Here is a 14,690-nt window from a genome sequence, read left to right on the forward strand (position 1 = left end):
AAACCATGTGCCTGCCCCTATCAGGGCAGCAGACATGGCAGGCAAATGGTAAGGGCAGATAACCCTGGAAAGCTCTTGGAGGTAGCTGGACCCCTAATGCACACCTGCAGGGGCCAGCTCTCCAGTGGCAGGCCAAGCACACAGCTGGGGACACCTTACCTTACTTCCACTGATGGTGTGAAACTTTTTCTCCAGAACCTTCTTCACAGGTTCCTCTTCTTTAAAAGTGATGAAAACAAAGCCTCGTCTTTTGTTCGACTTTGGATCCATTGGAAGCTCAATGGCTTCAATCTGTAAACACAAGGAAAGCTCAGGACTAGTGCCTCCCCGCCCCAGGGGCCCAGAGGGAACTCACAGGAGAAAGGTCCATGGAGGCAAGAGAATGAAGAAGCCTTGTCAAGGAACGCTCCCTCCAGCCAAGGCTGCCAAGGACAAGGAAGAAGGCAACCTCAGGGCAGTTAGGCAACTCCCAGGGCCACACACTCACCTCCCCAAACTCGCCGAAGTACTCTCTGATCTTCTCCTCAGTGGCTTCTGGATTCAGACCCCCCACAAAAATTTTCTTTACTGGGTCCTTCTTCATGGCCATGGCCTTTTTGGGATCAATGACACGGCCATCCAGCCTGTGCTCCTTCTGGTCTAGGACCTGTTCAGTTCAGATATGAGACAATCAAGTTCTAACTCAGCATGACGCTAGACAAGGCCCTTCTCTGAGCCACAAAACTCCAACACAGGTACACAAAATGCATTTCAAACCCCTCCAACTCTACCCCCAACCTGATTTCCCAACCCAGTCCTCTCCAAACTTCAAGTACAGGTGATTTACCCAGACACCTATAAATCACTCCTCAACCCCCCTAGACTTTGCCCATGCTGGGTGCCCCTCCTTCCTGCCCAGTCAGTCCCAGTTTAAGGCCCATCTCCTCCAGAAGTAAGGCAGTAGTGACTGAGAGCACAGGCTGGAGCTGGGCTGCTAGGGTTGGAATCTCACTCCACCTTTACTAAGGTTGTGTGATCTCTCGTATTAAAACTTCGCTGAGCCTTAGTTTGTTTTCTGTAAAATGGGGCTAAAACAATGCCTATCTTGTAACAACCTTGGGTTATTTTCGAGTCCTCACAATAAAGCATTTGCTTTACCAATGTCCAGGATAGACAGAAAAGTTGGTAAACATCCACTGTCATCTTCCTGGACCACTCCAACCCACGCTCACTCCCCCCCTTACTCTGTATTTTTAATCCTTTTAAAAACAGAACACAAGTTCCTAACCACTCCGCTTTCCCCAAAGCACTCAACCCCTGCAGAACAAAACCTAATCACGGTCTAGGAATGCAGTGCTCTTAAGACAGGCTGAGACTGCCGATGTACAGTGCCCAGATTACCTTCTCCACACTAGTTGCATCTTTGAAGAGGATAAACCCAAACCCTCTTGACCGGCCAGTGTTGGGATCCATTTTTATTGTACAGTCAACGACCTCTCCGAATTTGGTAAAATAATCCTTTAGGTCCTTTTTGCTGGTATCCCAGCTCAAGCCACCAACGAACATTTTTCTGAAATGGTAGGGTGACACACACGGCAAGCAAGTCTTACAAGAAAGCTGTGATTTTCAAGGGACTGGGCCTATCAAAGCGTTCACCCAAGGACTATAAATAAAGCCACCACCCGGAACAAGAGTCCATAATAGTTCTATCTTCCGAGAACGTTAGCAAATCTCCATTACCCTCCCGAACTCGACCTTGACCCTAACCAAGATTCAGGAACCTGTGCACCCCCCGATGAGGGAGAGGACGACAACCGGCCAGGGGTGCGGCCCTGAGCGCTCACAACCGCAAGCCGTCTCTCTAACCACCTCGCTTCCACCGGCCCCGCCAGCCGGCCTCCCCACCTCCGAGAGCCCGCTCTCAAGGAACTCGCGGCTTCCGGGGGCCGAGGCCGCGCTGCGAGCGAGGCTCCACCCCCGGCGGGAGGCGGAGGAGCGAGGCCGCGGCCGGGGCGCGCGCCAACTCCGCCTACGCAGCCCTGGCGGCCCGGGCCCCGCGCGGCCCCGGGTCCGAGCGCTCCGGGCTTCCGGGCCGCCCGCCCGCGCGAGCGCCCCGGGGCGGCGCCGAAGTCCGCCGACAAACTCCCGCAAAGTCGGGCGCGGGCGGGGGGCGCGGGCCGGGCTCGGCCGCGAGCGGGCCCGCCGCCCCTCCCCCCGCCGCGTGGCGCCAACAAAAGGCCGCCCCGGAACAAAGGCGGCGCCGCGGCCGCACCTACCCCGCGTCCTCCTCGTTCTTGCTGGCGTTGATCTGGTCGCCCTCCGCGCCGTTCTGGTTGCCGGCCGGGGGCGCCGCGCTCCCGCCTCCAGCGCCCGCCGCGGCCCCGCCGCCGGCCCCGGCCGGAGACTCGCCCTCGGGGGCGGCCTCGTGTCCGTTCTCGGTGGCGCCCGTCGTCTCCATGGGCTGCTCCTCACCCGCTTCCGACATGCTAGGCCGGGGCGCGGCGGCTCCTGCAACGAGCGGCCACAGCGCGTCAAGCCGGAGCCGCTCCCGCCCGCCCGCCCGCCGCCCGCGGGCCGGCCGCTCACCTCGCCGCCGATGACGCCGCGGGGCCCGCTCGTCCCCACCCGCCGGGAAGTGCCGCGGGCTTGGCCGCGCTCACGCTTGCGCTGCCGGGCCTCGCCTCCGTCCGCCGACGGAGCCGCCGCGACCTCACGCCTTCTCCTAGGCCGCCGCCGCCCGCAAACCACCGACACACACTCGCTCGGGCCCGCGCGCCGCCGCCGCCTGACAATGCCGACTCGTGGCGCTCTTTATAATGCCGGGGCCGGGGCCACATCGCAACAAGACGCATGCTCATTGGCTGCGCCCGCCCGTCACTCAGCCCTATGCCGGCGCCCCATTGGCCACGGCGGCGCGCGCACGCTAGGTCCGGGCGGGCTTTGTCCTCATTTTAGAACCCGCGCTAGGCATAGGGCTGCCCGGGCCGGCGGGAGGACGGCCTAGTCCCGGCTCGTGGCAGCCGAGCGCGGAGGCGCCGGGGTGGGAGATGGCCTCTCCGCACTCTGAGGCCGCGGTCTTTCCTCTCTGTGCACCGCATCCCGGAGATGGCAGCTTCGGACGCTCCATTTCCCAAAGGAGGAAACTGGGATCGAGGAAGTCTCGCAAACCCAGGCCGCCCGGCTGGAAGTGGCAGAACCCGGGCTCCCGAGATTGGGCGCGTCGGGTCCCCCAAGTCCCTCGGCAGGGGTCAGAGGGATTGGGACGCAACCCGCCCTTGCCCTTGACCCTGGTGCCCTCCAAGCCCTGCGCTCCCGCCCTTTCAGCCGCTTCCCCCGGCGGCTAGAAGCAGGGAGGGCGCGGAGTCCGCTGGGTGTCTGGTGCCGACCGTGCTCGGGCAGGATATGGCGGGAGAAGCGGTGGGACCATGGTGTTCCCCAATCTTAGGTCGCCTGCCACCACCTTGACAATTAGCGTCGCATTTATACTTTTGATTTCTTAAAATTTTCATTTAAGTTAATTCATTTATTTTTGCTGAAATTTATTTTTAAAAGTATACCACTTTCGTGAAATCATGAGGTTTTGGTGGAGGTGGGGGATAGTTCTCTTTTTCTAATATACAAAACCCCTTAATATCATCTCCTTGAGCCCCAAGCTTGAAAGGCCTGCGTAATCCCGTGATTCTTTTTAATCATGTGGATGATAGGCCCCAAATAGACCAGGATTACAACCTCTGAAGCCTGAGAATTACCAAATAGCAACAGAATACAAGTAGCTGACACTTCTCGCCGGGTGTGGTGGCCTAGGGGTTCTGTTTTCTCATCGGGTCTCCTAATGACCCTATGGAAGGCAGTACCATCTCCAATTTATAAATGAGAAAATGAATGTAGAGGCTCTCTCCCTAATCTAGCCTGCCAGTGGAGTTGCCCTGAGAATGAAAATGTGACAATTTCACATTTGGAAAAAATGATCGATTTAAGAAAATCTGAAGATTTGGCCACACAGCCTGCATTCCCCTCAAGGTATCAATCAACTAGAGCTGGGACACCCACCCCCAGAGGAGCAAATGCCCTCTGGTTCACCCCGAGGCCCACCTGACCACTTCACTTTTAGGCTAGATGCCATGACTGGAATTCTCACATCTCCATAAACCCTTGGTCATGTCACTGAAATCTGGCCATAAGGCTTGTAGGGAAGTCCCTGACAAACTCCCCACCCCACCTCCACTCCAGCCCTTGCCCACCCACAGAAATGAGGGCCAGGGATGTGGTTCACAGGAGAAGATGAGCAGATGAGCACAGCTGCCCAAACAAGATAATTCAGGCAACTAAGTTCAAAGTCAAATAGTCTAAATGCAGCCACAGGACATAACTACTGAGGGCATAAATCAATCCCCTGCTCTTGTCCACACAGATTCCTTTAGCAGAACCTGAGCAATGCTTTCAGTGACATGTCAAGTCCAAGAGTAACAACACAACATTTGTTCAGTGCTTCACAGTTCGCAAATTGCTTTCACCAACATTGCTTCATTGGAGCTTCAAAATAGCTTTGTGCAATTATCTATAGTTGATACACGAAAGCGTTGAAGTCACACAGCTAAAATCACAGCCTCAAAGCCAGCACTTTCAACTCCACATTGGGAATTGTTTCCAGGGCTCCCGGCTACTGTAGGACAAGGGCTGTCTCGGACCCCAAGTTTCTTGTTCTAAATTAGATCTCGTATCAGATTAAATTATTCTGAGGCTCAAATGAAGCAATGGCTTAGAAAATATTTCTTAATATTTCTGTAAAGAACTGCAGACAAGTGGGGGTCCGTCTCAGCACAGAATGCTTTCATACTGCCTCCAAGGGCGTTTCCGACAGAGGCAGGGCACCGGGCTGGCTGGAAGCAGCAAGAAGTCCCTCTGACACACGGATCTTGCTCCTGTTATTGAGTCCCAGTTACAGACCCTGAGTAGAGGGCATCTTCCATGACAGTGAGGTTCTCCAATCAGCAAGGAGCGCAGTCATGCCTGAAAATCCCTTGAGCGGCCCACAGAGCACAGTCCCCTGGCTTTGGAGATTCATGCTGTCAAGCAATCTACGTGTAAGAATAAATACAATTGCCAATCTAGAATAGAGAGGACAGACGCAAAATGCATTTTGAAAGTTTTTTAAATTACACTAATTTTTCTCACATCTCCTTTCGTTGGGGCTGAGCCTGCAAGGTGGAAGTTGCAGGAGTTACCTGCAAAAATGTTGTGACTGCTATGACCAATTTCCACTCAGGCCACTCCCCCCACCACAGCCCCATGGGCTCCGGCTCTCTGGCTTCAGGGCTGACTCTGCCTCCAGCTGTAGGAAACTTTCTAAAACACAAGTCAGATCTTGCCACACTCCACATTGTGCATGAAAACCCTGGCTGGCTTCCCAGTGCCCTGAGGATTAAGTCCTAACCCTGAATAGGGTAAGAGAGAGAGTTGGGGCTCACAGAAATCGTGCCCCCTGCCAACCTCCCTTGTGTGTGGCCTGTGAGTGGAAGGGTCACTTCCAGGCCTGGGTGGTTGATACTGGGGGCTTCCCCCAGACATGTCTTCCCCTGGAGACCATGTGTTCTGCATGACAGAGCTACATATGTGGCCACATATACCGGACTTGACACGAGCAAGAAATAAAGCTGTACTGTGTGAAGCTGCTGAGATCTGGGCATTTATCTCGAATTGCAGACTAGCCAAGACTGCCCATTCCACACAGCTTGTGGGAAGCCCGGCATGGGCCACCTCAGCCACATCTTATACCCACTCTCCACTCTAGCTGGGATGAATTTCTTTTATTTCCTGGAACTCACCTGCACCCGTCTGCCTCTGGAGGTGCCTTTGCATCTGCTGTTCCCTCTGCCTGGAATACTCTTCCTCAAATTTCCCCTGCTTACTCCACATATCTATTGTGGGTTGAATAGTATCCCCCAAAAAGATCTGTTCAACTTCGAACCCTTGCTACCTGTGCATGTGACCTTATTTGGAAATAGGGTCTTTGCAGATGTAATCAAGTTAAGATGAGATCAGACTGGAGTAGGGTGGGCCCACAATCTAATCTGACTGCTGCCATATGAGAAGAGAAGACGCACAGAGACAGAGCGACATGAGGGAAATGCCGTGTGATCATAGAGGCAGAGACTGGCGTGATGAGTCTACAAACCAAGTGTCTTATAGTCAGTTAAGACTGCCATAACAAAATACCATAGACAGGGGGGCTTAAACAACAAACATTTCTTTCTCACAGTTCTGGAGGCTGGGAAGTCCAAGATAAGGTGCTGGCAGATCTGGTGTCTAGTGAGGACCCACCTGCTAGTTTGCAGATGGCCATCTCGTCATTGCATCCTCACATGGCAGAGAGTGAAGAGAGATGCAAGCTCTCTCTTGTCTCTAAGCTCACTAATACCTTCATGAGGGCCTCACCCTCATGACCTCAGCTAAACTAAATTGTCTCTCAAAGGCCCCATTTCCAAACACCATCATATTGGGGATTAGGGTTTCAACATACGAATTTGGGGGGACACAAACATTTGGTCCTTAGCACCAGGGAACACCAAGGACTGCCAGCAACACCAGAAGCTGGGAGAGAGGCGTGGAACAGACTCTCCCCTGAGCCTGCAGAAGGAGCACGGCCCTGCCAATGCCTGGATTTGGGACTTCTAGACTCAGGAACTGAGAGAGAATAAACTTGTGTTGTTGTGTGCCACCCAGCTGCTGGTGTCTGTTAAGGCAGCTCTAGGTGACTAATAAAACATCCATCAGACGTCTGCTTCCTCCAGGAAGTGCTCTGTCATGCCCCAAAGAAGGGCCCCTCTCAGATCACAGACCACGCAATATTGACTTTGGCCGTGAACTCGATGAGATCCTGCACCCAGTCTGTCTCCTTCACTCCGACACCTCCAGTGGGCACACCAATACCTGCAGAATGAATAAAAGATCTCTTAATCAGGGGTTACAAATTGATTCCTTGGGGGCTGAATCTGACTCTCAGATGTGCTTACTTGCCCTACACAGCTTTTGAATATCTTTAAAAATTATTTACTGGGGCGGGCCGGTGGCGCAGCGGTTAAGCGTGCACGTTCCACTTTGGCGGCCTGGGGTTCGCCGGTTCAGATCCCAGGTGCAGACATGGCACTGCTTGGCATGCCATGCTGTGGTAGGCGTCCCACATATAAAGTAGAGGAAGATGGGCACAGATGTTAGCTGAGGGCCAGTCTTCCTCAGCAAAAAGAGGAGGATTGGTGGCAGTTAGCTCAGGGCTAATCTTCCACAAAAAAAAAAAAAAATTTTATCTACCAACATTTACGAAGTATGATATTTCTAAAAAGTGTTGTATTTCCAGTTACTTTCGGAAAATTGTTAGATGAAGTCACACTGGGCCAGAGTCCCACGTGTCCATACTCAGCAGGAGCTGAGTCGTGTGCCCCCCGGCAGGGGGGGCAGGTGCTGTCCAGCTCGCCCCAGCTCCCAAACTCCCACTAGGTGCTAATGTGGTACTCCCGGACCTCCTACATTCATTTTCATTGACGGAAAGCATCTGAGATGTCAGTCTGTGACTAGGCCTCTGTGCAGCTCAGCTTCTTCACCTTTAAAACGGATGACAAGCCCTGCCTCTCAGCACTGCTGCAAGGAGCAGAGAGAATGTCTGCTGCATGCGTAGCTCAGTGCCCGGCAGGCAGCCGGTCTACGTGGGAGCTGCTAGGACTGCTGATGAAGAAGACGATAGAAGCATCCAAGGGAAGACTACTTCAGCTGCTGGGGTCCCCTCATGTGTCTCAGGTGGGGTCCTCAGAGCAGACTGGGAAGATCTGGAGAAACTCTGCCAGCCAACGGTCCCCGCATGGTCACATTCTTGCGACAGCTACCCTGTGCCTAGCTTGAGACTCAGAGGCAGCTCTGCCCACCAGAGGCCAATCGGAAATGTCTGGGACACTTACCTGGAATGAGACCTCAATGGAATATGTGATCCACATACAGACCCAGTCCTCCCCGTCTCCTCGGAGCTCGCAGGCTGCATACAGTGGACACAGCAGGCAGGGGGCCCAGCCTGGCTTCATGTCACAATCCCCCATGTAGCTTTTAAAACTTCAGATTCCCAGGCCCCTGGGGCTGGATGCTCACTTTTATCAAACACTCCAAGCAACCAGTCTCAGGCTAGGGCCAGACTTAGGACCCACTGCCCTGACCAGGCTGAGGAAAAGCCCACAAAACTGGGGAAGGCCTGTCTGCCCTCTGAGAGGCAGCAGCACCTCCTCAGAAGGCCAGCCTTGGAGGTTCTTTACGTCTACGGTAGCACTGCCACTAAAGTCAGTGTGGGCCCACAGGACTCTCTCTTTGAGCCTCGGTTTCTGATCATGCAACAATTCATCTGTTCACTCATTTATTCATATCTCAGCTTCGAATGCCATCAACACGCCTACAACCCTCCAGGACAGAACTGTTTTCTGAACTCTAAACCCTCAACATCTCTCCTAAATTGTCGGCAAGTCACCTCAATCTCAGCATGTCCAAAACTGAACACATGGCATTCCCTGAGGCCAGCCCCTCGGCCAGTGTTCTTGGCCACAGAGAATGCCTCCACCAGCGAGCCACCTGTGTAGGCCAGGAACATGGGCGAGTCAGCCCTGATGCACACCCCCTCACCTCCCCCATCCGACCCACCATCTAAACCTGAATGCTCCTTTATTCCTCTGTCACCTGCACTCGGGTTTGCATTACAGGAATAGCAGTCAGGGCGGGCTCCATTGTAGCACCCACTCGATCTAAACACCACAGAAGACGGCTTCTTACAGAGTACCAGTCCTGGCTGGGTGGTCAGGCCAGAAAAGCATCTCTCCTCCACACAGACATTTAAGAACCCAGGCCCTTTCCATCTTGTGGCTCTGCCATCCCCTCGGGCCTTGTCATCTGCATGCAGCTGGCAGAATGAAATGAGCAGAGAGGAACTAGTGTGAGAGTCTTAATGGTCCAGGCCTGCAAGGGGCACACATCACCTCCACTCACATTCCATTGGTTAGAACTCTGTCATGTGGCCTCACCTTACAGCAAGGGACACTGAGAAATGAGCTGAGCTGCTTGCATAAGGAAGGCAGGGACAGAGTAGGTGCCCGGTCTTCACAATAGGCTTTTGTGTTAATGACAGTGAAGGGACACACTAGAGGAAAGCTGTCGTTCAGTCAGTCAGTCAGCCTTTTGGAGAATGTCACCAAACACCTGTCCTGGGTAACCCGCTGGCCTCCACTGTCAGAGGCCACCCCTGCCCTGGGAGCTGAGTCTACTTGCCATGTGGTGAGATGAATGCTATATCAGGGAAGCACAGAAGGACAAGGACACTCAGGAGGGACACCGAACCAAGCTGGGGAGATGGATGGGAAGGACAAGCCTTCCCACAGGAGCAGACGCCAGGGCTGCACCATGAAGACTGAATGGGGGTTCTCCAGGCAGAGATGGGGAGAAGGGGGTACAGGCAGAGGAGACTGGCTGAACAAAGGCTCAGCACTTGAGAAAGCACAGGCTGTTCAGAGGACTGTGAGTGACCCCACGTGACAGAGAGGAGTTGAGACTGTGCTGTTGGGCAGGGTGCCATGACAAAGGGTTCCATTTATCCACAGGAAACAGGAAGTCAGTGAGTACTGTGATGGCAATACTCCATGAGAGGACGGGGCAATGAGAGACATTAAGGAGGGTGAGGGGGCAGAACTTTCTGTGTGTTTGTGTGCAGTTACAACCCTGACTCCACGCATAAGGGCAGGATGGGCATAAGGCTGGAAAGTTGGACCAGAACCACCCACCGGAGTGCCTTGAATGCCGAGCCTGGCAAGGAAGGCAGTGGACAAACACTGTCTGCCTCTCTCGAGGAGAAAACCATCCCACCACAGGTGACAACCCCCTCATTTCCTGGCTATGCCTGCCTCTAGTGGCACCGTCTGTTTCGTCCATTTCTTCTAATAGGTTAGTCCCCGATGGCTAGAAAAGGATCAACAGATGATCCATTTCAAAGATCAAGTCCAAACCTCTCATTAACAGAGAAGAAAAGCAAGCGTCCGAGAAGGGGAGCGTCTCAGTCCATTCGAGCTGCTGTAACAGAGCACCAGAGGCTGGGGCTTCTACGCAGCAGAAGTTTATTTCTCACCGCTCTGGAGGCTGGAAGTCCAAGATCAAGGCATCGGCAGATTCGGCGTCTGGTAAGAGCCTGCTTCCTGGTTCACGGGCAGCTGTCTTCTCTCTGTGTCCTCACATGGCAGAAGGGGCAAGAGAGCTCTCTGGGGCCTCATTATAGGGGCACTAATCCCATTCATGGGGGCTCCACCCTCATGACCAAGTCACCTCTCAAAGGTCCCGCCTCCTGATATCACCACATTAGGGATCAGGGTGTCAACATATGAATTTGGGGGGACACAAACATTCAGTCTCAAGCCCAGAGTAACATGTCCAGCGGCCCCAAGCCTGGAGTGCAGGCCTCTCTGTACAGTGTCCCCTCGGCCCCCGAGTGCTCCTCTGAGGTATGGGCACTGGAGGACAAGAGACAAGAGGCATGCTGAGGTCTCAGCCCTGACCCCAGTGCTGCTTATGGAAGACCACAGACAGGGACACAGAAACCCCGCCTTTCCCTACACGGAGAAACAGGAAGCCACGGGCGGTCCCATCCCCATGGCACCTCCCACGTCCCTCCACGCCCAGGAGAAGGCAGAGTCAGCTCCTGGGCAGGAACAGCAGCACAAGGAGCCACATCTGTGCCCAGCCAATGCCAGGGCAGCAGGACTCTCCAGCCTGGGCAGCAGGGGAGGCAGCTGAGGAGAGAGGAACAGTCTCCAGTCAGCAGCGGGAAACGGCGCAGAAGCTTCTCCTGCTGTGAGAAGGAAGGGCTTCTGGGGTGAATGCCACATCTTCACATTCTCTTTCCACAGTCTGCTAGTGAACTGGCCCAACCACTGCTCCAAGTAAGGGGCACGTGCTGGGCTCACAACGGAAGACAAGTTCACACTGTCTCCTGATCCAGGGGTCGAGAGATGGAAGCTCCTCGGGGTGGGGTCCTCATCCCACTCGCTCACCTGGCCGACGGCTCGGCAACTTCTTGCTTCTTGCCGCCTGCCTGGCCCCACAGCCTTTCACAGCCACCCTCAAAACAGCTTAGCCCTGCCACTCCCTGAAGCCACCCTCCCAAACCCAGTGCTGTGGAAGACTTCTTGGTCTACATCCCCCCGTCACTTGCCCTTCCACCTCTCCTTGGTGAAATCCACTGTCCCCACAGGGCCCACACTCCACTCCCGAACGCTGGCCGCACCTCCTCCCACCTCCCTCAACACAAAGGGAGGGGTCAGGTCACCCTGAGGCCCTGGCCTCACTCCTCAAGCATCAGTGGACAGCAGAAATATGATGCAAGCCACAATGCAAACACACATATAATTTAACATTTTCTAATAGCCACATTAAAAGACTATCAGACAATTAGTAAAAAAGACAAAATGAAACAGGTAAAATCAATTTTAATAATATATTTTACTTAGATTAATCTATCCAAATATGATCATTTCAATGTGTAATCACAATAAAAAATTATTGAGATATTTTACTTGTTTTGTTGGACTGTCTTTGAAATTCAGTGTGTATTTTACACTTAGGGTGCATCTCTTTTCACTAAATACTTTCCAAGGGCTCAGTAGCCACATGTGGCCAGTGGCCACTGCACTGGACAGCACAGATCGAGATCAGGGGCTCGCTGACTACGGCCCACAACCCAAATCTGGCCTGCTGCCTGATTTTCTATGACTCAAACAAAGAATGGTTTTTATACAGTATTTTTAAATGGTTGAAAAAAATAGTTATTTCATGATACATAAATTCTATGAAATTCAAAGTTAGTGTCCATAAGCAAAGTTTTTAATTCTGTCAATAAAAATGTATGGAACTAGGGGTCTGCCAGATGGCGTAGTGGTTAAGTCCGCACACTCCACTTCAGCAGTCTCACAGGTTCCGATCCCGGGCGGGGACCTACACATCGCTCATCAAGCCATGCTGTGGCGGCGTCCCACATACAAAACAGGAAGATGGGCACACATGTTAGCTCAGGGACAATCTTCCTCATAAAAAAAAAAAAGGAAGGAACCGTGTTTTATCTCTTCTTATATTACGTACTTACCTTCATAGTACCCTCAAATTTGCCTCTTGGACCACACAGCGGAAAATATTTACTATCCAATCCCGTCTAGGAAGAGTTTGCCCAGCCCTGTCTAGACCATTCACCTGCTCTCTAAGCTCCAGCACAGGAGCTCCAGATCTGGCTTTGGAATCAGGAGGCCCAGCTCAAACCCCAGCTCCCCCAAGTCTCCACTCTGGGATTTAGAGCAAGTCATTTCCCTGTTTTGAGCCTCAATTTTCTTCCTTTGAGAGTTGGGCCAGCACTCAAATGGGTGTAAAGAGGGTCATTCGCTTGTTTCTAGTCTCCCAGTCTCATTCCAGTTTCCAGTCTTCAACCTCCAGCTGCAACACCTGCCCACCCAGCCCCCTCACCTGACTCAGTATCTCGTCCAGGTGACGCACACCATCTTCTCCCAGCATCCTCAGCAGCCTCCACCTTAGATCACTTTGGCAGCACAAACCTCCATCTACCTGGAATGGCCTCTCCACTTCCTCTCGGAATCCTGTTTCTTCCAAGCTGACACCCCTGCCGCCCCACCATGCCTTCTGCTCACAGCTCTACCCCTCCCTGGGTCTGACCACAGCACTTCTGCATGCCCAGTGGGTGACCTGGGCATGCACACAGCTCCAGTCCCTCCAGGTGAGGACCAATTCCAGGCTGGGGCCTGGCCTAGCTCTTTACACATGCAGGAGTCCCCCAGAATACTTCCAACTGGCCTAGAGAGGCATGGGCCAGATTTTCAGGAGCATTCGTTCCTTCCCACTCAACCCCCATGAAAGAATTTCATCAGTTCTGACACTTGACATCTTAATCCTGCCTGCTCCCTGTCTCAGCAGAGCCTCCTCGCAGGCATACCCCTGCTCATCTGCCCTATACTTCCACTAGCTTTTGCCTTTCCAGAACCAGCTCCAGTTGTCCTCTCTCCCTGGCCAAGGTCTGCCTGATCAGTGATTGATGCTGGGCTAGTCGAGGCTCTGGCACCTGGCCCACCCATTCTCCCTTGACATGTCCTGTCAGTAACTCCTCTCCTGCTGGGGAAGAGCTCTTTCTAACCTTGACCCTCCCTTCAGCTGCCAGGTCAGAAGGATTTCCAGCAACGAAGAATGATGTCCTAGAATTGAACTTGTTGCCAGCAAGTACTCTTGTCCCCAATTAACGTTCCTCCATTTTGCCAAAAAAGGTGAGAACCAGCCTCCCACTAGTGGGGCTCTGAGCCCTGACCTGGGATGGGATCAGCTTCCTCATGCTGATGTAGAAGGACTTTCCTTCTACATTCTGGCCACTTCTCAGTTTCTTTTTTCCCTACATTTTTATTGAGATATCACTGACATACCATAAAATCCACCCCCTTAAAGTGCACAATTCAATGGCTTTAACATGTTCACAGAGTTGGGCAACAGGCACCACAATGTATGTGTAGAACATTGGCATCACCAAAAAAGAAACCCCTTACCCATTAGCAGTCACTCCCATCCCCACCCTCCCCCCAGCCCCTGCAACCACTAATCCACTTTCTGTCTCTAAATATTTGCCTATTCTGGACATTTCCTATAAATGGGATCATACAGTATGTGACATTTTGTGTCTGGCTTCTTTCACTTAGCATAATGTCTTCAAGGTTTATCCATATTATAACATGTACCAGTACCGCATTCCTCTTTATTGCCAAATAACTTTCCACCTCTATTGCTGGTTCCTCTTCAAAGGATGAATCTCAAACACATTGAAGAACCCCAAGGCTAGTCCTTGGTACTCTCTTCATCTCTATCCGCTCAGTCCCTGAGTGATCTCATCCAGTCTCTCGGCACAAAATACCGCCTCCTCGCAAACAACTCACAAATCTCTCGCTCGAGTCCAGCCCTTTCCTATGAGCTCCAGACGCACAGGTCCCATGGCTTCCTCCACACCTCTGTTTGGAGGTCATCTCAGGCACCAGGCTTGACACACCCAGTACAAGAAAACCATAGACCAAGCTGAATTGTGAATATTGATGCAAGAATGCTATTAAGTACAAGCAAGTACCATTCGACAGCACATTCATAATAATTTTAGATCATAATCAAGTAAAGCTTATTCCAGAAAGGCAAGGATGGTTTAATGTCAGGAACCCTCTTAATACTATGCACCATATTAATAAATAAAATGAGAAAAAACCAGTGTTATCAATATATACTAACAGGGCATTTGAAAAATTTCAACACATACTTTTAGTAAACATTCTTGACAAAACAGAATAAGATAAACATTTATAAAAACAACTCAAACTTCTTCTTCCAGAAGCACTTCATTAAGGTGAGAAACAATACAAAGTTGTCTTTTTCCACTTATTACGTAACTTTTTCTGGAGGTACAACTAATGCAATTGGACAAGAGAAAGAAATTAGAGGCACAAAAACAGGAAATCATTTGCTCATCATCATTTGCTTACAGTATGAGTACATATACAGAAAACCCAAAGAGAAGCAACCCAAACACCATTCTATACTACAAGAGAATTCAGTAAGGTGGCTTTTATATATGCCGACAACAATCAGAAGATTTAAAAGAAGAAAGGGGCTCA

At 52.1% G+C, this 14,690-nt stretch overlaps 1 protein-coding gene and 1 long non-coding RNA gene across 3 annotated transcripts in view; one reads left to right on the plus strand and one right to left on the minus strand.

Moving 5' to 3' along the window:
* The window catches only part of HNRNPAB (heterogeneous nuclear ribonucleoprotein A/B), a 6,680-nt gene extending 3,849 nt beyond the window's left edge, over window positions 1-2,831 (minus strand). For both annotated transcript variants that reach the window (XM_023617078.2, XM_023617077.2), the window contains exons 1-5: window positions 2,566-2,831; window positions 2,256-2,487; window positions 1,381-1,549; window positions 488-646; window positions 160-291 (exon numbers count right to left, since the gene is read on the minus strand). In XM_023617078.2, the coding sequence (XP_023472846.1) occupies window positions 160-291; window positions 488-646; window positions 1,381-1,549; window positions 2,256-2,464 (669 nt within the window). In that variant the 5' untranslated portion in view covers window positions 2,465-2,487; window positions 2,566-2,831. The remainder of the gene's footprint in view (window positions 1-159; window positions 292-487; window positions 647-1,380; window positions 1,550-2,255; window positions 2,488-2,565) is intronic.
* A 6,787-nt stretch (window positions 2,832-9,618) lies between these two features.
* LOC111767712 (uncharacterized) lies at window positions 9,619-11,561 on the plus strand. The gene is made up of 3 exons (XR_002799493.2): window positions 9,619-9,869; window positions 10,018-10,175; window positions 10,899-11,561. It is a non-coding gene; the product is annotated as an uncharacterized lncRNA (long non-coding RNA).
* The last annotated feature ends 3,129 nt before the right edge of the window (window positions 11,562-14,690 follow it).

The sequence above is a fragment of the Equus caballus genome, chromosome 14 (genome assembly GCF_041296265.1).
Source record: "Equus caballus isolate H_3958 breed thoroughbred chromosome 14, TB-T2T, whole genome shotgun sequence".
NCBI classification, from domain to species: Eukaryota; Metazoa; Chordata; class Mammalia; order Perissodactyla; family Equidae; genus Equus; species Equus caballus.